This window comes from Zootoca vivipara, chromosome 1, assembly GCF_963506605.1.
Source record: "Zootoca vivipara chromosome 1, rZooViv1.1, whole genome shotgun sequence".
In the NCBI taxonomy this organism is placed as follows: domain Eukaryota; kingdom Metazoa; phylum Chordata; class Lepidosauria; order Squamata; family Lacertidae; genus Zootoca; species Zootoca vivipara.
Window position 1 is genome coordinate 22,761,144 of NC_083276.1, and position 27,843 is coordinate 22,788,986.

Consider the following 27,843-nt stretch of genomic DNA (forward strand, 5'->3'; position numbering starts at 1 on the left):
ACAGGGAGAAATGTAAAGTACTACACTTGGGCAAAAAAAAAAAAATATGAAAGGCACAAATACAGGATGGGCGACACCTGGCTTGAGAGCAGTACATGTGAAAAGGATCTAGGAGTCTTGGTAGACTACAAACTTGACATGAGTCAACAGTGTGACGCAGCAGCTAAAGAGCCAATGCAATTCTGGGCTGCATCAATAGGAGTATAGCATCTAGATCAAGGGAAGTAATAGTACCACTGTATTCTGCTCTGGTCAGACCTCACCTGGAATACTGTGTCCAGTTCTGGGCACCACAGTTCAAGGAGGATACTGACAAGCTGGAACGTGTCCAGAGGAGGGCAACCAAAATAGTCAAAGGCCTGGAAACAATGCCTTATGAGGAACGGCTTAGGGAGCTGGGCATGCTTAGCCTGGAGAAGAGAAGGTTAAGGGGTGATATGATAGCCATGTTCAAATATATTAAAGGATGCCATATAGAGGAGGGAGAAAGGTTGTTTTTTGCTGCTCCAGAGAAGCGGACACGGAGCAATGGATTCAAACTACAAGAAAGAAGATTCCACCTAAACATTAGGAAGAACTTCCTGACAGTAACAGCTGTTCGACAGTGGAATTTGCTGCCAAGGAGTGTGGTGGAGTCTCCTTCTTTGGAGGTCTTTAAGCAGAGGCTTGACAGCCATCTGTCAGGAATGCTTTGATGGTGTTTCCTGCTTGGCAGGGGGTTGGACTGGATGGCCCTTGTAGTCTTTTCCAACTCTTATGATTCTATGATATCCAGAATACAATATGCTAGGACTGAAAACCAGTGCCTATCTAGGTAACCCAACCATTATTCTTTGGAAAGCTTGAGGAGTACCCAAAATTTGACGGTCTATATCCTGCTTCTGGACTTCCCATAAGCATCTGCTGACTGTTAGGAAAAGACAGTGTTGGACTAGATAGGCCTTTGGCTTGATTCACCACTTTTTATGTTCTTCTGCAGAGACCTGCCTTCACAAAAACTGTTAGGTATAAACACCATATACTTGAGCTATTAAGAGTAGAAACCCTACAATTTTCTCGATGAAGTCAATTTGCACTTTCCCTACACTACGCCATTCTGTCTTCAATTAACTAGAGCCAGAATGGAGATGGTACCATAATTTGTTTTCATTTCCAACAGCAAATTAGCTCTGAACAATTTTGTGGCTTGTTCCCAGGCATGAACAGCTTCCAAAAAATTGCATGCAAGCTCAAGGCTCACACATAAAACCAAACCACAGTTTAAGACTGAACCAACCTATTGTTTCAATCCTAAAGATGCATGTTTCAAATTAAGCCCTATTGGAATCGATGAGTCTTGGGCTACAAAAACCACTCCTATTTTGCTTCCCAATATTTTTAAACCATCAGTTGTACCTGAAGCTCAGGGTCCACTTCAGTATCTCATCTCATAGTGAATGATCGGTTATTGCTTAGAAACCAATGGATTATTATTTCTGCCGTATTATACAACACCTGTCAACACAAGAGCTCGGTTCTATACATGTTTACACAAAAGTCACTCTCAGTTAGTTCAGTGGGTCTTATTTAGGAGTGGGCACTGAACAGGAGATGGTGTCATTTTGTAGGCTGGATGTTGCCCATACACAATTACTTATCGCTCCCTACTTTTAAAGATGAAATAGGAAGCCTAACTATCTTAGATTACCGCCATAGCAACAAACTACTTTATCTACATCATATGCTTTTATCTGGATTTCATCCTTATAAAAATATGCAAAAAGGAAATATATATATGCGATGCCTCAGTTGAAAAGCATTGTACAATGAATAGCATCTGTGGGTGGATAAACTCTATTTGTGAGCAAAAGACAGGGTGTCAGGAAAGAGGAGAAGCCTAAGCTCATACTTTGATGACTGAAGAAACCAAGAACTTTTATTTACTTTATTTCAATTCTGCACAAATTTCTCCTTCATCAGGGCCACTGTTTCCAGGATAAAGAAGGAACAGGGTTGAAAATATTCAGGCTCAGTACAAAGTCTGACCCAATTGACATGGTGATTTCAAAATAGAGTAATGATGTTTATAAATTCAGTTTTAAAAGCACTGTATTATCATAAGCTCTAACAATATTAATCTACATGCCCATTATTTTATCCAAAATGTTTTCAATCGATAAAAAATGTACTTTTTAAAAAAAGAGAAGCTAGTTTCCATCCTGTGTAAAAGTCCATGTTATTAAAACCACAGGTTTTAAACCAAGTCCCACAGGTATATGAATCGGCTCATATTTAAAGTTTCAGGGTGAACTTGGGCTATTCATTTAGGGACCCACATATTTCCATGTGTATCAGGTGCTTTGGTGTAGGGAATATTCCAAATCCACGGGCGATCTGCAACAAGGAAGAAACGGACAGATTTACACCACAGATACAAAACTGAGAAAATTAAATTAGACCTTCCATTCCTAGATTTTGATAGGAGTTAGACGTTTCACAGCCACTTCATTTTTTCAAGAGCTATTAACCTTTAGAAATGAGGTTTTGCTACTCAGAAACTTGTTTGAGGTATGATTCGCTTTGACCTTTATAGCTTCATTAGTGGGGAGTGCCCGGCGCTGCCCAGTTATTTTTAGAAACCAAAAAATATTGTGATTTTTAAATGGACAGTGCAATCTGAGTTTGAACCCTTCGCACCAAACTCTGGGTGGAGTCAATCCAAAGTCAAGTTTTCATCTGCCATCTTGATTCAAAATGGCACCTGGCACCCAAACATGACCACTGTTCCCACCTTGCGAACCCTTGTGTCATGTTTGGCATTGATGTCTCAAGACACACAATCTATGTCAAAAACCAAAGTCATGTCAAAATGAAGTTTTTGTCCATCACAGCACCCATCATCCAAACAGAAATGAAACCTACTGCCGTTCCTTTGAGAAGCCTTGTGTCAAGTTTGGTGATGAAATCTTTAAGGTATGATTAAGCTTTGATCTTTATAATCAAAATTTACACAAGCAGTTCGTCCCTAGGAGCATCACCCTCTTATAGCAAAGTTAAGTGTTGGGGCGCATAGCCAAGGGCACTAACTGGACCATTAATCAATATATTGAATATGTATATTTGCTTTGTCAGAATCTGCAATATTTCATTTTCAGCTTAGCTTTATCTTAGATGCTAGGAATGGTTAATGGGCTGTAAGACACAATCCACCTAAGCAATACTTACCAAATCCATTTACTGTTACAGCCCTCAGACATTGGGGGATACTTTTATAGCCCTTTTAATACCCTACTTCAAACCAAGCCTACAGCATTGGGGAGAAACTGGAATGCACAAAGAATATTTCTACACTTCAAAAGGTGGAGCAGGGAAGTTCAGGGGTTGGGATAGTTTTGTGAAACCAGGTACAGAGAACATTAATTCATTTGTAAAGAAAGGTCAGAACTGCATGACACCTTAGAGCAGAAGGAATACCGGGTACAATTTGATTGATGTAACTGCAGCAAGACTATTAGTACCTGAAATTTCCACAAGTGCACAAATAGCTCAACTACGATTTTTAAAAATAAATTTGTACCAAACCCTTTCTCGCAATAATCTTGTAAAGTTGGTTAACCAAGGCAACTCAGAGGGCTTCATAGAAGGGCAGGGACTTATAACCAACACTCTATATTAAAAAAAAATGTCAATACAGCTTTTATTGTAGCTCATATAATTGTTTTGCATAGTTTTCTCCTCTAGTTTTACTAATTTTGTGTTGTTTTGATTTCAACTGCTATTCATTCCCTTGAAAAAAATTGTTATTGAATAGGATTTATAAAATTACCAATTTACTCTCAGTTTTATACAGGGGATGTCTTTGGAAGTACTGCCAAGACTTTTTGGTTCCATCAGGCTTCCTATCAATAACTCTTAGTGCTCTAAGCTGTCACATATACTTAACATTTTAAAAGCTTTCTGACGATAAATGTAATTGCTCCATACTATCGTTTTTATTTGTGTTGCAAGTTTCTTCGGAAATGTGTTACCTTGAAAGGCAGGAAATAAATCAATGAAGTAAATGGGATCAATAATAAACACAGGTATAAAGGGAAGAAAGGGGGACCAAAATGATCAAGGTTGAGGAGCAACTCCCCTATGAGGAAAAGTTGCTGCATTTTGGACTTTCTAGTTTAGAGAAAAGGTGACTGAGAGGTGACATGATATATAGTTTATGAAATTATGCATGGCAGGGAGGAAGTGGGCAGAGAAAAGCTCCCCCCCTCCTGTAATGCTACAACTCGTGGACATTCAATGAAGCTGAATGCTAAAAGAATCAGGACCGACAAAAGAGACTACGTCTTCACACAGTTGCATAGTTGGACTATGGAACTCTCTCCCACAGGAGGCAATGGTTGACACCAACCTGGGTGGCTTTAAAATGGGATTAAACAAATTCATGGAGGATAAATCTATCTACGGTACAGCTACTAGCCATTATGGCTATGCTCTGCCTCCACAGTTGGAGACAGCAAATGCTTCTGACTACCAGTTGCCTTCTTGTGCTCAGGTCCTGCCTGCAGGTTTCCCACGGGCATCCAGCTGGCCACTGTGAGAACAGGATGCTGGACTAGATGGGCCATTGGCCTGATCCAGCAGGTTTTTCTTAGGTGGCTGAGCTAGAAGGAAACAGGTCTCTACTTGCAGCTATAGCACTTTCCCTTCTATTCCGGTGCGATTTTGCCGTTCCGATTCTCTCAGCAGTCTACATGTCATTTTAGTGGTTGCTACAATACACGGACTGGAGACATCCAAAATACAACGCCCAATAATGCAGAATCTTTACAGTCTTTATAGAATCTATTTAAGTGTGTGCAGCTTTGCTAACCAAGGATTCCTGCCATGTTTCTACTCGTCTTCTACTGAGCCGCTAGGAGGCAGGGAGAGAGACAATTCGGTGAAGTCAAACAGAGGGTCAATGTTTAAAAAACAAAGATGACCAAGCAGGAGCTGAGGGAGCATGTAATCTCTAAGTAACCAGCAAGGTCCCCATTGCAGGCCTTCCTCAAAGCCTACATACAGTGCAGGGCATTGGAGTTTGTTTGCAACAAAGATTCTTCCTTTGGCGAAGCTTCAGGAGGTTGATTACAGACTATCACAAGGGTTGTCCAATAGAAGCCAAGTTACAGTATCTAAGTGATGCCAAGGTCACTGCTAACAATTAATACCTTGGATACACCGTGCAACAATAGGCAATGTGTGCTGCAAAAATGGCAAAGCAATCTGGAAACCTCACACAGCAGCAGTACATTACGTACAGCAGAACAGCACTAGAAAACTGCATTCATATTAAAAAAAAAAGATAAAAAGGGGGGAAAAAGAAAACTGCATTCATTCTAGTTATGGTACAAACCAGGCATACGGTAGTCAAACTCAGATCTTCAGATGTTTTTGGGACTACAACTCCCATCATCCCTAGCTAACAGGACCAGTGGTCAGGGATGATGGGAGTTGTAGTCACAAAACATCTGGAGGGCCAAGTTTGCCTATGCCTGGTACAAACTAAAGCCTTCTATGGTCTTCTCATTTGCTAATGAAAAATGGCCTTATTTTAACATGCAAGAAAATCTGACTAATACAACTTTCTCTGAAGATTTAGACAAAGTTACTGAATTGAAAAATGTTAAAACCATTCATTAACATTTATTTATACTGCCTTAAGGAGTGTGAGATAGCACCTTAGAAAAATTAGTGTTTAGCTAGGCCTGTCTAACAGGTCTATAGCAGGGCTTTATTTCTGTCTACCTTTTCTCAAAGTTGTGTTGCTGTTTTTAACACTTTTAGACTTCCCAGTAGCTATTCATAGAGCTTTACAAAGAGGTGTCACACTTCAAACCCTATGCTTTCACAGGAAAGGAAGCAAAAGGGTGTAATAGATATGCAGGGAAAAGACACAAAGAGGAAGAAGCAAAGTATGCAGACATATACAGGGTGAGTCTTTTAAAAGAGGCCCCGTGGAACATGTGTGCTCTGTATACACGGGGCCTCTTTTAAAGGACTCACCCTGTATTTAACCATTTCAAAGGGAGACCCCACATATTGGTATATCCCCTGCTTGCTTTTTCATGGTAGTCCTGAGTTGTACAGCTCTGGTCCACAGCAAGAAAACAATGAAGATTTTGCAGAGCTGAGTGTACAGCTTAAAGTCCTGTTCGATTTCTTTCAATAATACTTCTCCACAGGATGTAGAGCTGCATAACTGCATTGTCAACTTAACTTAGGCATAATAAATAAACAAACAAACAAATTATTTCCCCAGCCACTCTGGGTGCCTTCCAACAGAACATTAAAATACAATAGTCTATTAAACATTAAAAGGTTCCCAAAACAGGGCTGCCTTCAGATGTCTTCTAAAAATGTGGTAGTTGTTTTTCTCTTTGACATCTGGTGGGAGGGCGTTCCACAGGGCGGGTGCCACTACCGAGAAGGCCCTCTGCCTGGCTCCCTGTAACTTGGCTTCTCGCAATGAGAGAACCGCCAGAAGGCCCTCGGCACTGGACCTCAGCGTCCTGGCAGAACAATGGGGGTGGAGACGCTCCTTCAGGTATACTGGACAGAGGCTTTAAAGGTCAGCACCAACACTTTGAATTGTGCTCAACTGATTGTGCTTCCCAACAGATCTAAAGGGCTGTCAACAGGAACACCTTATATTGAAAACATTATGCTCTGCTAGGACTTAGCACTTCAGGTTTCTTGAGATACTTCGCTGGATAAAATCTTGCGGCCCTTTGGCAGCTGTGCAAGATTTTGCTTACTGGAAACCAGAGGAGGGTGGAGAAGAAGGGAAAAGCCAATTTCAAAGCCTTTCCTCGAAAAGAATCCTCTCAGAGACCCTCAGGGGTTTTGCAATTCTATGTACCAACTTTTGAAAAGCTACCCCACTAGCAGAATTCTAATGCACATAAAGACATGCTAAAATCCAGCTTCAAAATGAAGGGAAAGCAACAATTCTTCACATTTCTTTGCTCCTTCTGCACAGTGTGACGATACCCATTTGTAAAACAGACATAGCATTTCATCTTAAGTATATTAATCCACTGCACAATGAACAAAGCAACATTTGATTGTATCAGCCAGAATAGAACACTCCTCTCAAAATGCACATAATAGGAAGCCGTGGAATTATGTCTTCCTGCAAATGCAGCAATTTGCAATGATTTTAAAGAGAGACAATGCCATATAGCAGGTCAATTTCTGAAACTGTGGATTTACAATGTTTTTCACTGCCAAGAATAAGACGGCGGAGGCTAGCCAGCTCCTCTCAAAATCAGGAAATGAAGAATCTAGAGTTCTCCATAAGCGAGATTGTTCAATAAATGGGACCAAGGCTGGCAGCCTGCATCAGTGGTAATCAAAGAGGTAAACTGCCTGACAACAGTAAATGAAACTTTCAGTACAATCCTTTCCTTAACTTGCACACATTTTCTCCCTTTGTGCTGGTGGAGCACAAAGTTATACTTGCAACAACAACAACAACAACACCCCAATATTCCATCACAGCAGCATCTAAGCATCCCATCAGGAGGTATAGAAGTCTTATTTCTCTCTGTACAGCAGGATTTGCTAGCAGAAGAGCAGAAACTTGGCAGAGCTGAGCAAGAAGCAGGAAGCGGTTGAAATGCTATGCTCACTGGGGACTAGTCCAAGCAAAATGTTACACCTGAATAAGAGGAGGCATAAATTAAAATATTCTAGCAGAGCCAGTGAAGATCCTAGCCACACCACATAACGACGGGAGGAAAAGAATCCTATTGGTGCTGTAGCTAATCATATCACCATCAGGAATACAGAAGTCCAAACAATGAAATACAGCTTGCTAACAGCACTCTCTCCCTTTATGATTCCAGAGACCTCGGGTGACATACGTGGGATTTGTTTTATAAGATAACATGATGGAAGGGCACATAGTGGAAAGGTAACATTTTGTACAAGCAGCAAGCAAAGGCAAACAAATACAGGAAGGATGAAAGTATTATGCTTTCTTAAGACCTCTCATAGATACCTCAGAGACAAACACCCACCTGGAAGCCCAATGTCACATTCTTGTAAATGAATTTGCAAGGCACCCATACAGGTATGCAAGGGAGGGGAAGGCCATACATTTTTGAATGCCTGATTTAAGCATATAAGCTACCTGGCACAAACGGAATCATAGGACCGGCCTATCAAAGATTGAAAGGCTATTCTATTTGTTGCTACTTGTGTCCCATTCTTCTTCCAAGCTCAGCCCATCATTGTAACAACACTTGGACAGATCTATGACGACCACCCTGAGGCTTTTAAATCTAAACTCTTCTTCTTCTTCTTCTTCTTCTTCTTCTTCTTCTTCTTCTTCTTCTTCTTCTTCTTCTTCTTCTTCTTCTTCTTCTTCTGAGTGGAGTTTAAGAGCCAGACAATTCTGGTACTTTAAGAATTACTTACATCCATCTCTTTTGGGTTAGTCTCACTTTCTAGATACCATCTCCCTTAGCTCCCACCAGCGATTATAGTTTCCCCCCCGGCAGGTGCCAAAGAATAAAAAGATATTTTGCTCAAGTGTGGTACTTGTCGGTTTCCCCCTACATTTGAGAAGGACATCTTACCTTTGCTTTCATACTTCTCTGGGGGCAGATCATAAGGTACAGGAAACGATAACACCGGCTCATCAGAAAACATGTTTTCCTTCACTTGGAAGTAGCCTTCATCCAAGCCCTGTGAAAAGTGAAGAAAGAGAGAAAGAGAGAGAGAGAGAGGGAGAGAGGGGTGATGTTACATTCAATCGCATCACTTCACTTCCTTTCATCAGAAAATATCCATGAAGCTCACAAACATATATTCTGCTTACATTTCCTTCTTCCATTCTGTATTCCTTGGGACCACATTTATATCACTGTGATGGGCTCCCTGGTTAGCAGCTACAACATATAGCCCTGTATCCAGCATTAGTCATACTGGGAGTAGACACACTGAAATTAAAGAGCCTGAGTAACTTATGTCCATTCATTTAAATGGGTCTACTCTGAATAGATCTTGGCTAGGTGTTAAATAGCTCATCCAAACTAAAGAAACAGACATTTTATTAGTTTTGTAAAAGCCTTGTTCCAAACTGCACAAGACTTCAAAAGGGCAGTTTCGCAACTTTTTGGAATTGTGATACAGATGCACATTGCCTTATGGACTGATGTCATAATGGTCTATATGTCTTTATGAATACATAAAAAGACTTGATTGCATTCACTAAATGAAGCATTATACTGTATGGAATCAGATAAACTCACAAATTCTGATGGCAGGAAGAGGACTCCTAGCTCATATGATCGGATCATCAGCTGTGTGCCATTTTTCTCAAACACTCCCCAAGCAGCCTTAGAAAGATTGGCACTAGAGAGAGAAAAACTCAATGAAAGAGGGATCACCCATTTCTGAGACTCACAAGAAAGAAGGAAAATAAAAAAAATTCCTTCAGTAGCACCTTAAAGACCAACCAAGTTTTTATTTTGGTATGAGCTTTCGTGTGCATGCACACTTCTTCAGATACACTGGAAACGGAAGTGTAAGGCCCGTATATATATATATATATATATATATATATATATATATATATATATATGTATATATATATGTATATATATATATATATGTATATATATATATATATATATACACACACACACACACACACACACACACACACACATATATACACACAGAGGGTGGTGGGGGTGGGTGGGGATGGGTGATGGGAGTGGTAAACCTGTGGATGGCTGTTAACGGCTGCTGATGGCTGCAATTAGTCCTAGGGGGAAAAAACAAGGGCTGAGGCGCTAAAGAAAGCTTGATCATGCATAATGAGATAAGAATTGGATGTCTCTATTCATCCCAGGTGGCTCCATGGTTTTAAGCTTGGTAATTAGTTCCAATTCAGCAACTTCTCTTTCCAGTCTGTTCCTGAAATTTCTCTGTAATAAAACAGCTGCTTTGAGATCTTGTATAGAATGTCCTGGGAGGTTGAAGTGTTCTCCTACTGGTTTCTCTGTCTTCTGGTTCCTGATGTCAGATTTATGTCCATTTATCCTTTGGCGTAGGGTTTGTCCTGTTTGTCCAATATAGAGAGCTGAAGGGCACTGTTGGCATTTGATGGCATACACAATGTTAGAAGATGAGCAATTGAATAGGCCTGAGGTGGTATGTTGGATGTTGTTGGGGCCAGTAATGATGTTGTCCGGGTGTATGTGGCAGCAAAGTTGGCATCTGGGTTTATTGCAGGCTCTGGTACCAGTGTCCATGTTAAGTCTGGTGGTTGTATTATTGTGGGTGAGGAGTTGTTTAAGATTGGGTGGCTGTCTGTAGGCAATGAAAGGTCTTCCTCCCAGAGCTTGAGAAGGGGAGCTGTCATTGTCCAGGAGAGGCTGTAGATCTCTGATGATGCGTTGTACTGTTTTAACTTGGGAGCTGTATGTGATGACTAGTGGTGTTCTGTTATTTTCTTTTTTGGGTTCTCTCTAGGTATCAGTCTGGCTCGGTTTGTGAGGATCTGTACAGCCAGGCCCTACGTTACAACCGCATCTGTTCCAACTCTACAGACAGAGAATCTCACCTAAGAGATCTACAGCAAACCTTTTTAGAACTGAAATATCCACCTGATGAAGTTAAACAACAGATCAACAGAGCCAGACTGATACCTAGAGAGAACCTGCTGCAAGACAGACCCAAAAAAGAAAATAACAGAACACCACTATTCTTATCTCATTATGCATGATCAAGCTTTCTTTAGCGCCTCAGTCCTTGTTTTTCCCCCCTAGGACTAATTGCAGCCATCAGCAGCCGTTAACAGCCATCCACAGGTTTACCACTCCCATCAGCCCATCACCCATCCCCACCCACCCCCACCACCCTCTGTGTGTGTGTGTGTGTGTATATATATATATATATATATATATATATATATATATATATATATATATGGGCCTTACACTTCCGTTTCCAGTGTATCTGAAGAAGTGTGCACGCACACGAAAGCTCATACCAAAATAAAAACTTGGTTGGTCTTTAAGGTGCTACTGAAGGAATTTTTTTTTATTTTGCTTCGACTCAGACCAACACGGCTACCTACCGTGTTTCCCCTTTTTTAAGACACCGTCTTATAACTTTTTTCCCTCAAAAAAACACACAGTGGCTTATTTTCAGGGGGTGTCTTTTTTTTTTTAAAAAAAGGGCTGGTACAACTGGGACCCACTGGCTCAGGATGCTCGGTGCTCTCTTCTGCACATTGCTGGGCGCGTTGTTGGCGCTGCCAGTTCCGAGCGCCTGCAGGGTGGGGTGGGGGTGGCAGTGCTTTAAACCCCCAACCCTGTAGAAAGCAATGGAAGTTATGGACCGTAACAATCCTTAAGAGGCGCAGGTCTTAAAAAAACCCTGGTATCACCCTTGAAGCACAGCCTTCCAAAGTCAGGGGGGAAGAGGTCTGTTTAGACAAAGGAAAGGATCGGGGGTGATTCTGCGCCCTGGGACCCACAGAGCTACTTTAAAAATCCCAACCTGGGGGGGGGGGTCAAATAGTGAAGCCCCATAGCCCTGTAGCAACAGAAGGCACATTCTGAAGCACCCGAGCTGTTCGGTTCCATAAAAAATCCAGGAATTGTAAAATTAACAACAATAATGGGGGGGCACTCTATCCAAAGAGTTAAGAAGGAATGGGAAAGTGTTGAGTTATATATGGAAAAATATGGAAAGGAAAGTTAGTTAAAGATAAAAAATAAATAATTATCGCAAGGGAAAAAATAACATCATAAAGGGTAATAATATTAAATATAAAATAGACAACACAACAGAAAAAGCAATTATATGACTAAATGAGATCGCACAGGAGTGAGGGAAGTGGGGAGAGAGGGAGGGGGGTAAGGAATGGAAGGAGGCAATGGTTGGAGGAGGGTATAGGGGGATGAATTAAAGGAAAATTAAGACTGAGAAGCGCATGGTTTTTGTTTTTTAAAGATGCAAAGGCTTGCAATCAGCCAAAGTATAGAGCCCAACTTCCAGGAGACTGCGATCTACTTGCGGATTTATAAACTGGAGGTGATCTACCCCCGTTTTATTGGTGTTCAGGTCAGAGTTGTTTTTAGAGAGAGGAAATATCCCATTTTTGAGGTTAAAGTAAAAGTTCCTGACCTTTTTTTTATAATGAGGAAATGCTGCTAAAACTCCGTTCTTCATTCCACGAAGGGGAGAGGGGGCGGGGCCGGGTGCTCAAAGACAAAAGAAATGGAAAAGGAGATAGCGATCAACTCCAGCCTCGCATTAATGCAGCCATCGGGAGAGGCAGGGGCTGCAGCCGAGTGCTGCTTCACAAACAAACGGGGGGGGGGGAGTGCTTAGAATCCAGAGAATCCAGCTGAAAAACACGAAGCAGCAACAGCAATTGCACACACACCATCCCAAGCCAGCACAGTAACCAAGTCCCAAAAGCAAGAAAGGACTCAGCAAACACTGCTGCGGCCGGCGTTGCTGCTGCTGACTCAGGGAGCTCAGTGCTCTCTTCCGCACAGCGCCTATCACTATGGCTTATTTTCGGGGTACGGTTTATATTTCTCAAATGCTTAGAAATGCTGCTATGGCTTATTTTATGACTACGCCTTAAAAAGGGGGAAACACGGTACCTGTAACAAGAAAGAAGGAAAAACACCAAAATTGCTACCTATTTTAATTAAAAGAGGACAGAGGGGTCAAATGATCAAAGCAGCTGTTCTGGAGGAAATACAAAAGAAGTCAGAAGACTTGCCTTGTAACTAGAAACCATGCAACCTTCTGGAAGTCTGGAGATGATCTCATGTAAGTCTTAATGTGCGGCATTGCGTGGCTACGACCAGATGTCTCTGCTGACCACTTGCTCAAGTATTAAAAAATGAAAAGGGAAGTTTTAGGTTAAACCTTAATTAAGATGTTTTCAAATTCACATCATTCCCAATCATTTCTGCCAAGTTTCAAATAAAGGCCAATCCCCATGTTATAGATAAGTGTGTACAAAGTTTGAAGTGGCTATCCACATCTATTTTCAGTATGCACAGGGAAAGTCTTCAAACATGGTTTATGCCCTTCTTGCAAAGCAGCATTCTGCAACCATTCCTAGAGCATATGACCTGATAATGATCAACTGTGCAGGTTTAGCCTCATTGCTAAGCACCCCACCAGCACTCTCACATGCAAGAATTGTCAATGGGCACAATGCATTTAGATCCCAGTCACAATTAACTAAACCTTTTACCCTTCAATGGTACAGATTCACTGGATTCAAATTACACTTGACTTAAACCAAGGAATGTATGTATGTTTACAAAAAATCAAAAGAGGGAAGAGCACATTGTTGCCGCTCATCACTGTCTAGTCTACTGATGTTGTTCTTTTTTTTGCAATCAAGACATAAAATAACATCCGTTCTATCAGGCCACCTCAGTTTCCAAGAAAGCTTAAAGATTATATAGGAAAACTCAATGTACATCACAATCCAATGAGATTAAAAAATGAACTTTCCAAGGCTTCTCTGATTTGCTTGTTTGTATGCCTATTTCTCCTGCAAATGTAACGGATCTTTTTTAAAAAAACAAACAAACCCAAAATGTCATTAAATCATAAGGAGATCATTTTACTTACTGGAAGTAAGAGTGCAGCCAAAGCTGTTTCTGTGCTGTTTGTATACTGTACGGAAGAGAACCACCAGCTTAGAGAGAAAGAAAAGACCCATTACTCATAGTTAAGTGTGGCATTGAAATGGTTTCTCACAATAGAATAATGAATTATTCACAAATTTTCCCTATACATGCACAAAAAAACCAGATTTAGTAGGATATTAAAAAGCAATTTACATCTCAGCCTCTTTAAAGAATACTCTATATGCAGATTTTCAATTATGTGATATGGAACCTGCAGTACATAAAAAATAATAATCAAGATGGAACAGTTAATTGGAAGTGACATGGAAAATGCCAGCAATAACTTGCTAGTTCACATTAGCAGAGCATAAATCAACTATGCAATATGTCTTCCATGTTTGATAAATGTATTTAAATGAAAAGATCAAGGCCAGGAAAGTTTCATTCTGATGGGCGTTTGGTTTGTGTTGATTCTCACCTCCCACTCTGTCTTTCTCATAATGTGTTGATCTTATATTCTTAGGCTCTTGATATTTTATTACATAATTAAGTTTCAAGTGTGATCTGCCTCAGGAGCCATTATTGGGGTTGAAAGAAAGAATAGAGATTTCTTTTTTAAAAAAGTTTTAAAATACCATGAAACTTCTAGAAACTCCTTCTGTTGTTTTTCCCCAACTTTATAATACCCCCTTTCTACACTGCACCCAAAGGCATACATTTTTACCTGGATAACCTTCTAAACTCTGTCTCACGTTGTCCACTGTTGGGTAAACCTAAAGTAACAAATTGTAATAACTAGTTAGCTATAATAAATGTAGCTCAGTTGACAGCTATACTCTATTGAAGCACAATTAAACTCAAGCCATTCGTGCCAAGTAACATGGTAGCAAACAGCTTAAGCCACATCCCTACTTGGAAAAAGATCTGCAGAACGAAGTAAGCCTCTCAGAATTCAAAATCTTTAAAAAATAAATAAAATAAAAGCGAGCAGTGAGTTTTTGCATACAACACGAGTATGGTGTTATACATTACTTCCGGAGAATTTTTTAATGCCCAAAGTCTATTGAGTTCAATGAGGCTTAAACATTTGTCTTCCGCTGCATTTGACTCTAAGAACTTCAAAAGGATTTGGAAGATTACCTGCTAGCTGAAGTTTTGAAGGAAAATGTGTGGTTTTTTTTTAAAGCAGTAAGTAATAAGCAATAAAAATAAGCAAGCAATACCAGGTGAACAGGAACATCATGATTTGTCAGAGTCTTTGTGTTGCTTCCTAGAGAGATCAAACTGTCTCTAAATTCTGAACACAGCCATTTTGACTGATCAGCTCCCAAAGATCCAATGCTTGAGAACTGTCCTATTACAGGCCAAGAATGCTGATCAGGTAGCTGTGTTGCATGCTCTTTCAAAAGCTGTTGGGGAGAAATTGGATACAAGAACAAAACATCACCACCTTTGGCAATTCAAGTTGGACCGAACAAAGTCACTTGATTAGCTGAAGTATGACAAAAGGGATTGCTTATTATGAAGGATGTCATTATCTGATTAGCTACTCGGCCAGAATCTCATCCAACCCTCCTTTACCACCAATGGATTCATTATAGGTATTTGTGTTGAATGCTTAGTTTCTCCCTAAAAATACCATGACAGAGTTCCCTCATTGTTTAAAAACAGTAGGAAAATCATGTTATTACGTTAACAGCAAAAATGGCCAAATCCTTGGGTACCTTACAGAATCACAGAATCAAAGTTGGAAGGGACTGTGAGGGTCCAATCCTCTGCAATGCAGGAATCTTTTGCCCAATGTGGGGCTCAAACCCATGATCCTGAGATTAAGAGCCTCCTGGCATAAGATTCCATGAATTAGTCTCACAATTGCATAGTCTGGTAAGCTGGTAGGTACAAAGAACCATAGAACTGCCAAGTTGGAAAGGACCCCAAGGATCATCTAGTCCAACCCCTTGCAATGCAGGAATCTCAACTAAACCATCCATCCTCTGCTTTAAAACCCCCAATGAAGGAGCATCTACAACCTCCTCACTGTTGAACACATCTTACTGTCACAAAGTTCTTCCTAATGTTTAGTCGGAATCTCCTTTCTTGTAATTTTAAACCACTAGTTCGAGTCCTCCCTTCTAGAGCAGGAGAAAACAAACTTTCTCCATCTTCCACATTACAGGCCTTTGGATATTTGAAGATGGCTTTCGTATCTCCTCTCAGTCTCCTCCTACATATACTTGGGGACACACTGGGTAAGCGGGGAAAAGACACCTACTGTACCGGTAGTTTTATGAACCCACAGGATCTAGTTTAAGAGTGTAATCTGCTCCCAATTTCTCCAATATGATTTGTGCCATCACCTACCAACAATGCCCTCTTCTGCCATTTTACACAGACCCAACAGATATCAGAACACCAATGACGATTCAGAAACCAGTGGAACATCAGACCAAGAACATTCCAACTCACAAAAGCTTATCCCTCAATACCTCACTATGGTCAATGTCTCTAGTACACCCAGAAAGCTAAAGATTCTCATCTCCATGCTATATCAGGAGGTATGGTCTTCTCTGGCCACACACTTCTCTGGTCTTCTCTGCAATTCTTTTTGCTGAATGTAAGCTGCCACTACCTTCTATTATGTGTACCACCAAATAGCCCAGTTAGCAAGATAGTTTCTCAAACTGCACAATTCCCTCAGTGTTCAGCACAGAAGGCAGCTTCCTGTTGTTGTACTCTAACTCTCTACACTGGAAGAGTAACACTAATATCAAGGTATTTTATAGAAATTCCATTTACATTTGTGCAGCAAGTTAGAGACATGCTACTACCCTGAACCACCATTTGAAGATGCACCTTTCCCTCCTTGTCAGTTTCCACTGTCAACAAAGAACTACTGGAGGCAAGACTTGAAAAAGAAGAGCTTCAACAATGCATCCTTAGAGGGATAAGCATAAAAATCCAGTACCTTTCTAAGTCTAAGATGACCCCATTTCTCTTTTTCACTGCCTTGGTATCGACCTGGAGTTGACCCAAGAAGATATACTCTACACAAAAGATGTAGAAACAAATAAAAGCATGCTGAATTATGGTAAAGGTTACAGTGCTTTTCCTAATTGCACTATTATCATGCATTAAGTCTTCTCAAAGATGATGATGCCTAGTTAAATTGTTCCAACATGCAAAGAGAAAATGATTTTTTAAAAATGCAACCACCTTTCAGTTAGAACCGTAATTTTATCACTGCTCCATTCTCACTACACCCCTTCCCTCTAACCTTCTCAACATGCTAAAAAAAAGACAAGCAAGCCAGGAATAAGAATTCAGTGCCATTCGTTGTAAAAGTAACCCCTCTCAGATTATGTACCTTGTCTCTGAAAGATCATGCTGCTTGATTATTTCAACCCATTCATTGAGAGTAGGAGAACTGTAAGACCTCAAATAGCTTATTAGGTCACACTTAAAATTTGTACGAGATTCACCAGCAGACTCAGCAGCTCCAAGTTGCAGTTTTGGATACAGAGGGCTTAGCCATATTCTGGAAGATAGAAGTAAAAGAATGGCTGATGTATCACCAAATGATTATATTGCATTTAGAACAACAAATGGTTTTTGTTAAAGACGCAGTGTGATAGCCAACTAATGCTGGATCTTGCCCTAACATGTTATAGAAAATGCTTTCATGGAGCAGAGTTAATTTCTATCAAATTCAAAGAATAAAAGTTTCCATTCTTTTCTCTCTTTTTTACAATTCTGGTGCGTCATCTTTCAAAAGCAAAGCTCAGGGAACTGGCTTATTCTGCCCTTATTTAAAGGAAATATCCAAGCTTAATTATCTGGAAAATGTTTCAAATCTTGAAGCAAGATTCAGCTAAGTTGTTGCATGCACAGAATGCTGTTCATTCGTGCAACCGGACTTCCCACTCTTCTCCTTCCTAATGCTCCCTAAATCTTCTCTGGGCAGCTGAGGAATTTAGCCAGCTTTGAAAACTGCCTAAATATGTCCTTTGTTTGAATATCCTAGTAGCAGATACAAAAAGGCAAGTAGCAACAGGTGAAACATTATGTGGTAGATAACTCTGTAATATGCTACTTTTACCTCTGATAACAATACAGTTATTATATTATAGTTCCACTGAAGAGACAGGACCTTCCCTAGCTATGTAGAAAATTTTCCAATATGAGCTGCATTGGCTATTGCCAACAAATAGAGTTCTTGTATCACTCAAGTCTATCCACAATGTCATTGATATATTTTCTTTGTTTCTCACAAGAATATCGGTATAATTTCGGTATCAGGAAAGAAACTAGAAATTTGACTTAGAATCAAATCTCACTTTACTACCCACCTGCTAAAAATACAGTAGGAAAAGTAAGTATGTTTTATAAAGAAAAAAACTCACTCTGTAAAAATGCACTCCGTAAAAAGTGCATTTTATGACTTCTAAGCAGCCTGACCCAAGCAACTATCGTCTCAAGGTGAACTTAAGTTATTAGAGCAATAAACTAACTAGGGGTCCACTATTTATATTTATAAATATGAAACAGTCCAAGACTGACAATTCCCTGTAAAAGCTGAAATCTTAAAATTCACTGTAGATAGAATTCATTAGAACAATCTCCTTGAGGCATACCAATGAACAGAGTGAAGTGGTGCCCAGAGACTACTGACATTATTCAATGGTGGAATACATTCCTGGATTTTTGCTGGTAGGGTTGTGGAAGAAGATCTCTACTTTAGAAATCATGCAGTAATCAATCATACTTTCACTTATTGTTTTGGACATCATATCATCTACGATCAAAATACAGATAAGGTAGTAATAAATCTACAATTCATTATTTTGAAATACTTCATCCTGTGTAATTTCAAAAAGAAATCTACATTAGATTCTACACTGGATAAGGAATGGGGCTTATTAGTTGTACCATTGTCTGGTCTGGAAGTTTGCCACTGGGTTTTACAATGGAAGGCATTTGAGGCAAGCCAACAATGGATCCTCTGGGAAATAAGGCAGCCCAGAGACCATTAAAGAGGAAATAATCCATGCCCTGTAGCCATAAACCACAATATTAAATGCCGTTCTAAACAGTGAGTGGTTGTGCATAACCTCTGCAAATCCTGGACGTATATACATTAAATACATGCAATATACAAGGTTTTCAAAAACCCAATGATACAAATGAGAGTCATACAACATACTATTTTGTTCTGTGAGCTGCCATGAGATCTCACGATGAAGGGTGGTATATAAAGCTACCGTAATAAATAATAATAATAATAATAATAATAATAATAATAATATATTCTAACATTTGCTATGGAAGTCAAGAGTCCTTTAAGGAAGTTTTTAAGGACTGATGTTTTAATGTATTTTAAATCTCTGTTGGAAGCCGCCCAGAGTGGCTGGGGAAACCCAGCCAGATGGGCCAGGTACAAATAATAAATTATTATTATATTATAATAACTTTCTTACCCTTGTGTTTTCTGGTACCAATCATCGTCAATAAGGTTGGATGTATGTATCACCACGCGAAGCCCTTCTTCGTAATGCAACAACATCATTTTCCTATACAAAAGTGTTGTAAGTATTATGGGAAGGGAGCACCAAATACAGCAAAAATGAAAGAGGGCTCAAATGTGCAAATGCAACTTCAGTGCATTCAGGGTGTCTTCAGATGTAATACTTTATATTATAGCTATAAATATGTTTACGAGGACATTGACTCTATGGCTATTAAAATATTTCTTCAATCTGGTGGTAACACTCAACTATATATCTTGAACAGTTTCAGTCTGGATTTTGACCTAGTTATGAAACTGAATCTGCCTTGGCCATCCTCCCTAAGAAGAATGGGGCAAGAATGATTAAGGTGATGTTGGAGGACTTTTGCTCAGACCCGTGGCATTTCTGATACAGAGTTCCTTAGAGCTCTATTGCGTCCACCGTGCTGTTTAACACATGGTGCTGCTGACAATCAACACTAATTCTTTCCATTAGTCTGGTAAAGAGGAAGTTCTGAACAGGCATTTAGAGAGAGAGCACTGAATTAGACAAGATCAAACAATAAAAGCAAGGCACAGCTAGTGGGTGGATTATCTGTCTAGGAAGGTGATAAACATTAAGTTTTGGGTGAAACTGCACGGTATCATAAGGGGTACATTCATAACAAGTGGATACTAACAAATACAGTTTTTATTGTAGGTGCCCAGGCCACATTGCTAGGATGAAGTCAGGGGCGGACTTTCATAATATGGTGCCAAAGAGAGGACAAAACTTACCCTCCCCCCCATTTATTTTTTACACAATGATTTCTTTTGGAACAGAGTTTGTTAAAAGTGTTAGGATTTTGTGTAGACGATGCAGGGTAGTATGATTGGTGTGACTCACATGAATTGTCTGAGAAGAGTGCGGGAATGGAAGACTGTCTTATCTCTTCCATCTGAGAGTGTTATTGGATTGTACTTTCACTTCTGCAGTGTGTGTTTTAGGTCTTGTTCTGCCGAACCTGGAGAACACAGACGTGCTTATGGATCCTCTGTATATATTGTAAATAAAACATAGTTTAGACCTATGGATGTTTCCTTCTTGCTGCAAAATGCCAGAAGAACTGTGTGCATTTTTCCAAGGAGGAGTGTCGCAGAGAGGCACTCTGGAGTGAAAGGGAATGCCTTCCCGGATACGCTCAGAGGTACTGGGGGTCTGCCCCCCCCAGGAGCGCATTCTGACAAAAAGTGCCCTTGCCTTCCATTCTGCATATGCTCTCAAGTGCCTAACCCTCAGCTCGGCTCCCTGTGGAGGGGAACCACCTGCACCACCCTAAATCTGGCAATGAAGTAATTTATACCAGCAGCTGTTCGTGTATCTGCTGTAACATCTCTTGGACAGACAGACAGAGCTATCCACTCCCTGAAAACAAATAGACTAGATGACTAGAAGTGCAGAACAATAGCATTTTATTCTCTTCAGGGAAAGTAGGAAGCATGGGTTTTATTTTTGCTACTTTTCTGGCCCTTGTGACTGCTGAGGACACAACAGCACGCAGCACTTCCACGTGAAAGAATAAGAACGCCAAACTAGGAAGGCACCCTGTATTCCAATGACCAAACAGATACCAGCAAGGTGTCTACAAGCAAGACAACAGTCCTCTCCCACTGTTGTCCCCACCCAACAAATAGTATTCAGAAGCATGCTGTGCCTTAACCTTGAGTCATCATGACTACTAGCCAATGATAACCTGATTAACTGCCATGAAAATGTGTTTGGTCACAACAGGCTTTAAATAGAGGGAGATATTCTGGGCAGCCACCCTTACTAAAAAGCACTGACTATCTTTTTTTGCTCACTAGGACAATATTCACTAGGCCTCCCCAACCCAAATTATATATTAAAAAGTCAATTACCTATCCTTCTCAAAAAATCTACTCATATTGTCTTTTATTATTTAAAAAGGAAATATTGTTAATTAGGTCCACCATTGTCATTTCCTGTTGGTGTAACTACCATATTTTCCATGTCATTTGTTTTAAAACTTTCATTAAGTAAATTATAGTAGAATGCTAAACAAAAAGCATGCCATGTGTTGCCTTGGCTTATTCCCCTCCAAGAGCCAGGTTGCCTTAGAAACTGGTACTTGCGAGGGAAAATGGCAAAAAATATGCCTAGCTCATAATGCTGACTCATTCCAAGACCACACATAATAGCATTGCTAACGATATGAACACATTAAGTTGAAAAACAACAATAGCTTACTCATAAATTGAACAAACTGTATGCTATAGTGCACAGCAAACAATCAAGGTCTGAAAGACTATTGAAATACTACTTCTGAAGAAAGTGAGGGTGCTATTAAAGGCATTCATGGGTGGGTTGCCTCTTTCTGGAGGGTGCTACTTTGGTGTGCATTTTGGGGTTTTTTGGGGTGCTGGTGTTTTACCTGGTTTGCAGGGTTGGGTGGGTTGAACAACACAAGTTTTTCTTTTATGAAATAGAAATGCTGTGGTAAAACTGTTTTAGTTTTCCAATTGTGCAGCAATGAAGTATATAATCATGTTGTGAGTGCCCCCCCCCCCAAGGAACAGCCAATAATGTAGCCTAAGGGCAGGGAAAGTCATGTACTCATGCTGCTGCTTCACATGGCAAGTGTTCCTAGATGTTACGGCAAGGAAGGGGGGAGAATTTGGAACCAGAATTTGTGGCTACATCCACATGACAACACGTAGGCCACTTCTTAGCATCGTTAGAAAGATCATGACCACCCTTTGTGCTGTTACAATGCTGTACACAGAAAACACAATTTAACACAAAAGGCCATATAGACAATGCACAGGCTTTTAAATAGCCACTTAATTGCAACAGGCAGCCAGAGGAGTTGTTAGGCAGTGACAGCTGTGGGCTAGCAATAAGGTTAATGGTCCTCTCCCTTACCTAACCGATATGCAGAAATTAAGCAGGTGAATATTTCCCCAACACTTTATCCCCCCAAAAGATATATATAGAAAGCTTCACTTGCTTAATAAGGTTCTGCGTGTTAAAGGCACAAGATCAGGAAAAGACTAGAAAGCTGACAACCATAGCTAGTAACTTCTGTGCACCTATTCGCAAGGCTGATTTAAGGTACATAACAGAATCAAGGTGCAATTGCAATGGGACACTTCATTTTCAAGACTTTTGTTCACCTTCTTTCATTACCTGAACAAATCTAAAGGGCCACACCTTGTGTGCTGTGAACACACGGGGCTTTTCAGCTCTTCCCTTCCAGCTAGGGTTGCCAGACTCAATAGTGGACAGGACTTTTGTGCCTTTAATTGCCCTGCTCTCTTTTGAGTCTGGAAACCTTAAAGAGAAACCAGCAGACCCTTTGTTTAATTTCCAAGCAAAGGGTCTGCTGGTTTCTCTTTAAGGTTTCCAGACTCAAAAGAGAGCAGGGCAATTAAAAGGCACAGAAGTCCTGTCCACTATTGAGTCTGGCAACCCTACTTCCCGCTGCAGACAATTCCCCAAAGGTGGGGACCCTCTGGGGCAGCACTCCATGAGGCATGAGAGACTGCCACTAGAATAAGTTGAGAGTCAATCATCCTCTTGCTTTGAGCACAGATACATCCCAAGCTGTAAACAGTCAGAACTTTTTCTATTATACTGAGATTTAATTATTACTGTTTATCTATTTAAAATCATTTATTCCCCCCTCTTCCTCTCTAAGGAAATAGTTCCTTAGTTATTACCATAACTGACATTCCCCAATATAATACAGATTACTTACGTGTGGTGTGTTCCAAAGGCAATATCCAACTTTGCCTGAAATAAAGATACCTTTTTTAAAAAGTCTTTTCCAGTATAGAAACTCTTAATATTATACAGTACTGCCAATGTTTTAGGAACAGTTTTCTATTTTGCTTTGGCTTACTGCTCCCTGGTGGACACAACACATATTACACTACAGCCGTCTCACCCAATACTATACAGTACAGTACAGGTATATGTAATCTTCAAATTCTAAAAGTCAATCTACAGATTTTGCATGCTGTTCTCTATTGCCAATTGTTCCATAATAGCTTCAAATATCTTAGGCTGCATATAGAAGACTCAAGAGAGGTATGTGAGAGGCCACAGGGAAATGGAGAACTCTGATCAAATAAAAATATTTCCCAATTGGTAAGTAACATTGCCATAAATATAGTCCTCCTTACCGAATTGAGGATCAACAGCCATCCCCAACCAGGTGCCCTCCAGATGTTTTGAACAGCAGCTCCCATCATCTTCAACCTTTGGTCATGCTGACTAGGACTGAAAGAAGCTGTAGTTCAAAACACCTTGAGGGCACCAGGTGGGGTAAGGCTATAGAAGAGAATAGTTTATCTTTTGTCAATATGCAGGCAAGATAAGAATAATTACCTGGCATAAGCGAACATTTTTATAAGGATGTGCCTGTTCATGTAGTGCAGCCTTGGATTCTCTCTTCTCCCCATGGATTATTAATAAAGGTTTGTCCCTTAGAGCAAAGGAAACTTCATTAGACAACTCACTGGTGATAAGGACTGCACAAAGCTCCAGCTGAACTACTGTCTATAAGCTGCTTAATTATGCTAGAAGTATGTGTTGCCAACTCCAACAGGAAACGCCTCTTAAGATTTTCAAAAAAAGTGTTTTCTGACAAGGGACATTCCCAGCCGAACAAGGAGTGTCAGGGATTGAATCTGGGACCATCTGCATGTAAAGCAAATACTCTATCATAGAGCTACATCCCTTTCCTATGTCAGTCATGTGATTGAATGACTGGGAGTGTAATGTGGACTCCCTCACCCTCCTTCCCCCATGCATCTTCCTTCACTCGTTTTCATTGTCTTCTTTGAGGTTTTATTTGCTTCAGTGGTACATAAATTTTATGAAATAAATACTTCAACCAGGGGAACACATTATGTCCCTGTAAACCATGGTTAGAACCAGGATGGCCCTCACAAGTTTGAAACAGATATGCAAACCATGGCTGCAAGACAGCCCAGTTAGCACTGTTACAGACATAAAAGAATGCAGTTAAGAATGTCAAAGACCTGCAGATTCAGTCCCAAAAATTGAAGACAATACCCCACTATTATTATCCAGCAACTTATATTCAGTGGTACAGTATATTGCCGCTGAACATGGAGATTCCATTACTCATCACTGATAAATTTATGGAGATGAAATCTCTAAAAACTAACCACATCATTACAATAAATTTAATCTCACAAGAAGTATGTAACCTAGACCATTTTTATGTCCATTCAATTGAACTTTAAGAAAAGTTCATAATCTTGTCAACTGCCCTGAGACCTTTGGATGAAGGGTGGTATATATATTTATTTAATAAATAAATAAAAACAGAAACGTGAAGAAGAAAAGCACTACAAGAGGGAGCTCCTCTCAAAGAAACATACCTGAATTCCTTTGGATACTGTTTGACAAGCCATTCCACATCTATACAATAGTTAAACTTTGTCATTAAGAGAAAAAGAAGGAATAGTTAGAACCTGTGTGCTATTTTTCCCCACTTTCCCCCACTTACTGAAAGTTTAGAGCAGCCTTGTCCGACCTTAGATTCCCCAGATGTTGTAGCTCAACTTGTGGAGACCCAAGGTTGGGGGACAGTTGGTTTAGAGAGATTTTTAGTTCCTAATTATAGGAGTCATTATACACACTAAGCAAGAAAATGCTTACCCATGTAACTAGCACCTTTAAAATGCAGGAGATGCTTAAGAAAGGTTTTTGCTGCTGCACATTAATTAGGTTTCATCTGCCACACACTGTAAGATTATAGGCTGTCCCATTTATTTTCAAGGTATTTGCAGCATTAGCAAAAAAAATCAATCCAACACAGCAAAAAATTATCTAACTACATGCATAAAAAGGTTTAAAGAGGAAAATAAAAATTGAAACCTGTTCCCAAATATTAAGACAAATCATGCTCAGCAGAAAGCTATGATGGGGCAAAACCTTCATTAGGACCAGTTAAAATGTCACAAAAGTCAGCAAGCTTTAAGGTTCACTATACCCTTTCCTCTGAAAAGCTTATTTTTGACATTTTAGTTGGTCCTAATAATGGTATTTCCTGACGGGGTTTGATTCCCACCCCCAAATGGGCAAACAAGCTGACCAAAAACTTATAAGCATGGTCAGAAAACTCCCTTAAATGCCCCTGCAAATCCCATGGGTAAGGGAACAAGTGGTACTGCATTGTGTTTTAAAATAGCAACATGAATGTATAAAGTTACCTGAGCAGAAGATACAAGAGTCCCAAAGAGGGGAGACAAAATATCTGTCATAAAAATTTAAAGTTTTGTAAATAAGCATTTCTACTGAAATACACGCCAGCAAATTTGTTTTAACAACATTAACCATAAGTCAAATTCAGGGTTGAGACATGTAACTGAAAACAAGCCTACCTCACAAAAGTGTAAACTACTATTTGTTCTTTAACAAGCTGCACACTGTGCCAACATATTCATCAAATTATCTACCACTATCCCATACACTCAGGCCCTAGGTGTTTATACGGAGTTAGGTTTTTTTGTCCCACTTACAATGAATGCCATTGGTCATTTTAATCTCCGGTCACATATTTTGAAGAGATGCTTTTCAGAGCTTTTCACCTGTCCCAGCTCCTGCCAACCTAGCAGTTCGAAAGCACGTCAAAATGCAAGTAGATAAATAGGAACCGCTACAGCGGGAAGGTAAACGGCGTTTCCATGTGCTGCTCTGGTTTGCCAGAAGCGGCTTTGTCATGCTGGCCACATGACCTGGAAGCAACCCCAGAGTTGGTCATGACTGGACCTAATGGTCAGGGGTCCCTTTACCTTACAATGAATGCCATTGGTCATTTTAATCTCCGGTCACATATTTTGAAAAGATGCTTTTCAGAGCTTTTCACCGTACCTTTTTATTCTTACCATTTTGAACCTTTCGGTGTTGTCTGAAAACCAGGCAACCTCAGGATCACCCCCCAGCTACAGGACATTCATGAACAAAGTTAAAAGCAGAGCTCCCAATACTCAGGTGATCCTGTTTCACAGATCCCTCCATTATGAGAACTTTCAATTTATTATCTCCTTCCTCTTCTGTGACCAGTTAGTGATTCCTAAGAGGACATGTCCTCTTATCCCCAAACTACTAAGCTTATTCAGGAGTCCGTGGTCAGAGACTTTACTGAATACAAACACCTGCTAGAGCTTTAGTATCACCTAAAATGCTATGCTTTTCAATGAAACCACTGCTAGTCAGCAAAGATAAGTAATCAAATGGTGTACACGTATGTGAATCACAAGCTAGTTTTCTGACCACTGCAATCTTTCATTTGTTTCACACATTACACTGCTATGCCTATACCATCTGCAATAACATTTATACCATCTCTTAGAAAAAGCTAACACCCAAAATGTGTATGCATTTACTGTACTACAATCCCAGCATGCCATTACTTACCTTTTATGTGCAGCGATCCAGAATTGTACTTTGCCTTAATCCCTTTGACTTTAGTGAGGAAGAATCTGAAAGGGTTTCCTCCATTTAATAGATCCCAAGCATCTTGTACTCTGTCAGACGGCTCTGTTTTTTCGTGGCTTGGTGGGAGTTTATGGTTTGATAGGATCCCCTTAGGAGCACAACGCTCTCCCTGCCTGACTCCAGCTGCTGCACCTTCTTTCCCCCTTCGCTCTTTCAGATCATCGTCTTCATCATCATCACTACTGGAAAGGCACCATCCTAAACCTTCTTGAGAGGGCTTCTGTTTCTGAGCCAGGGCCACTTCCTGCGGAAAGCTTCCATCGTTATGTTTCAGGGGAGATGCTTTTCTTTTGTGAGCAGTTTTCCTGGCCTCTGAGCAAGGGTAACGGGGACCCTTCTCTTGCCCAGTTTGCTGCAGCAAAGAGGTGGACGGCATCTCGCTGTTCGTTTGTTCCCCTGCACTCTCATCATCGCTACTAGACACTGTCCATTTGCCATGCTCACTTTCCTGAGACATGATACTGTGCCAGGAGGGTCAGGGTGGGTGAGGTGGGGAGCAGGGGTGATACCTAGGAGGAGCTCAGGGGTTACTATGCCCACCTCCTCATGACCACCCCTTTCACTTTTTCTGTTGTTTTCGCTTTTTCACACGTTCTCCTCCACAGCCCACACTCTCTTCCCTTCAAGACCAGTGAACCTCCAGGTCGGAACCTGCTCTTTCTTCCTATACCTTAAAGGGCCAGTTAGCCACGGGTGACCTTTCAAAAATATCTTTTTTTTAAAGGGCTGCCCCGGGTGAAGCTGGCGCGTTCACCTACTGGGCGTCTAAAAAAACGCTAAACTCAAGCGCCTATTTTATTATTATTATTATTTTCAGAGCGGCTGACATAAGAAACACCGCAGTGGAAGAGTTTGGGTCGCTTCTTGTAACCGAAAACGGACGGTGTCCTGGGAGGAGCCCTGCAGAGCTATCCCTTTGCGGAGGCCGCCATTCTCTCATGCAGGAAGGAGAAAAAAAACAGGAAAAGAAGCTCCTCAAAGCAACCGGGGCTTTTGAGCCAAGCGAGTTCAGGGAAACGTGGAGGAACCAGAACCGCGAGGGGCGGCCCTATTATAGAACGAGCTTCCGGTTCCGGGAGAGTTCCGCCCGGCTCGAAACCATATGACAGATGCCTCACCCAATCCGACGATTCCTTCAGCCCAGGAGGGAGAGAGAGTGGGTG

General features: G+C 40.6%; 1 protein-coding gene across 4 annotated transcripts; it reads right to left on the reverse strand.

The window, feature by feature from the left end:
• Window positions 1-580: 580 nt before the first annotated feature.
• Window positions 581-27,737, reverse strand: TDP1 (tyrosyl-DNA phosphodiesterase 1). 4 transcript variants are annotated; one of them, XM_035101909.2, is made up of 15 exons: window positions 26,600-27,737; window positions 25,393-25,436; window positions 24,559-24,614; window positions 23,537-23,633; window positions 22,905-22,939; window positions 19,118-19,210; window positions 17,008-17,178; window positions 16,609-16,687; window positions 14,867-15,052; window positions 14,368-14,416; window positions 13,645-13,711; window positions 12,776-12,883; window positions 9,276-9,378; window positions 8,601-8,709; window positions 581-2,373 (listed from the first exon to the last, which is right to left on the reverse strand). In XM_035101909.2, exons 1-15 carry the CDS (start codon window positions 27,135-27,137, stop codon window positions 2,300-2,302), a joined length of 1,809 nt encoding a protein of 602 aa, XP_034957800.1. In that variant the 5' UTR covers window positions 27,138-27,737; the 3' UTR covers window positions 581-2,299. The 4 variants fall into 4 exon arrangements, 3 of the variants coding, with proteins under 3 accessions (XP_034957800.1, XP_034957801.1, XP_060128329.1); XR_009557277.1 differs by lacking the exon at window positions 581-2,373 and having other exon boundaries at window positions 8,693-8,709; window positions 12,166-12,883; XM_035101910.2 differs by lacking the exons at window positions 581-2,373; window positions 8,601-8,709 and having other exon boundaries at window positions 9,280-9,378; window positions 12,776-12,879.
• Window positions 27,738-27,843: the final 106 nt, after the last annotated feature.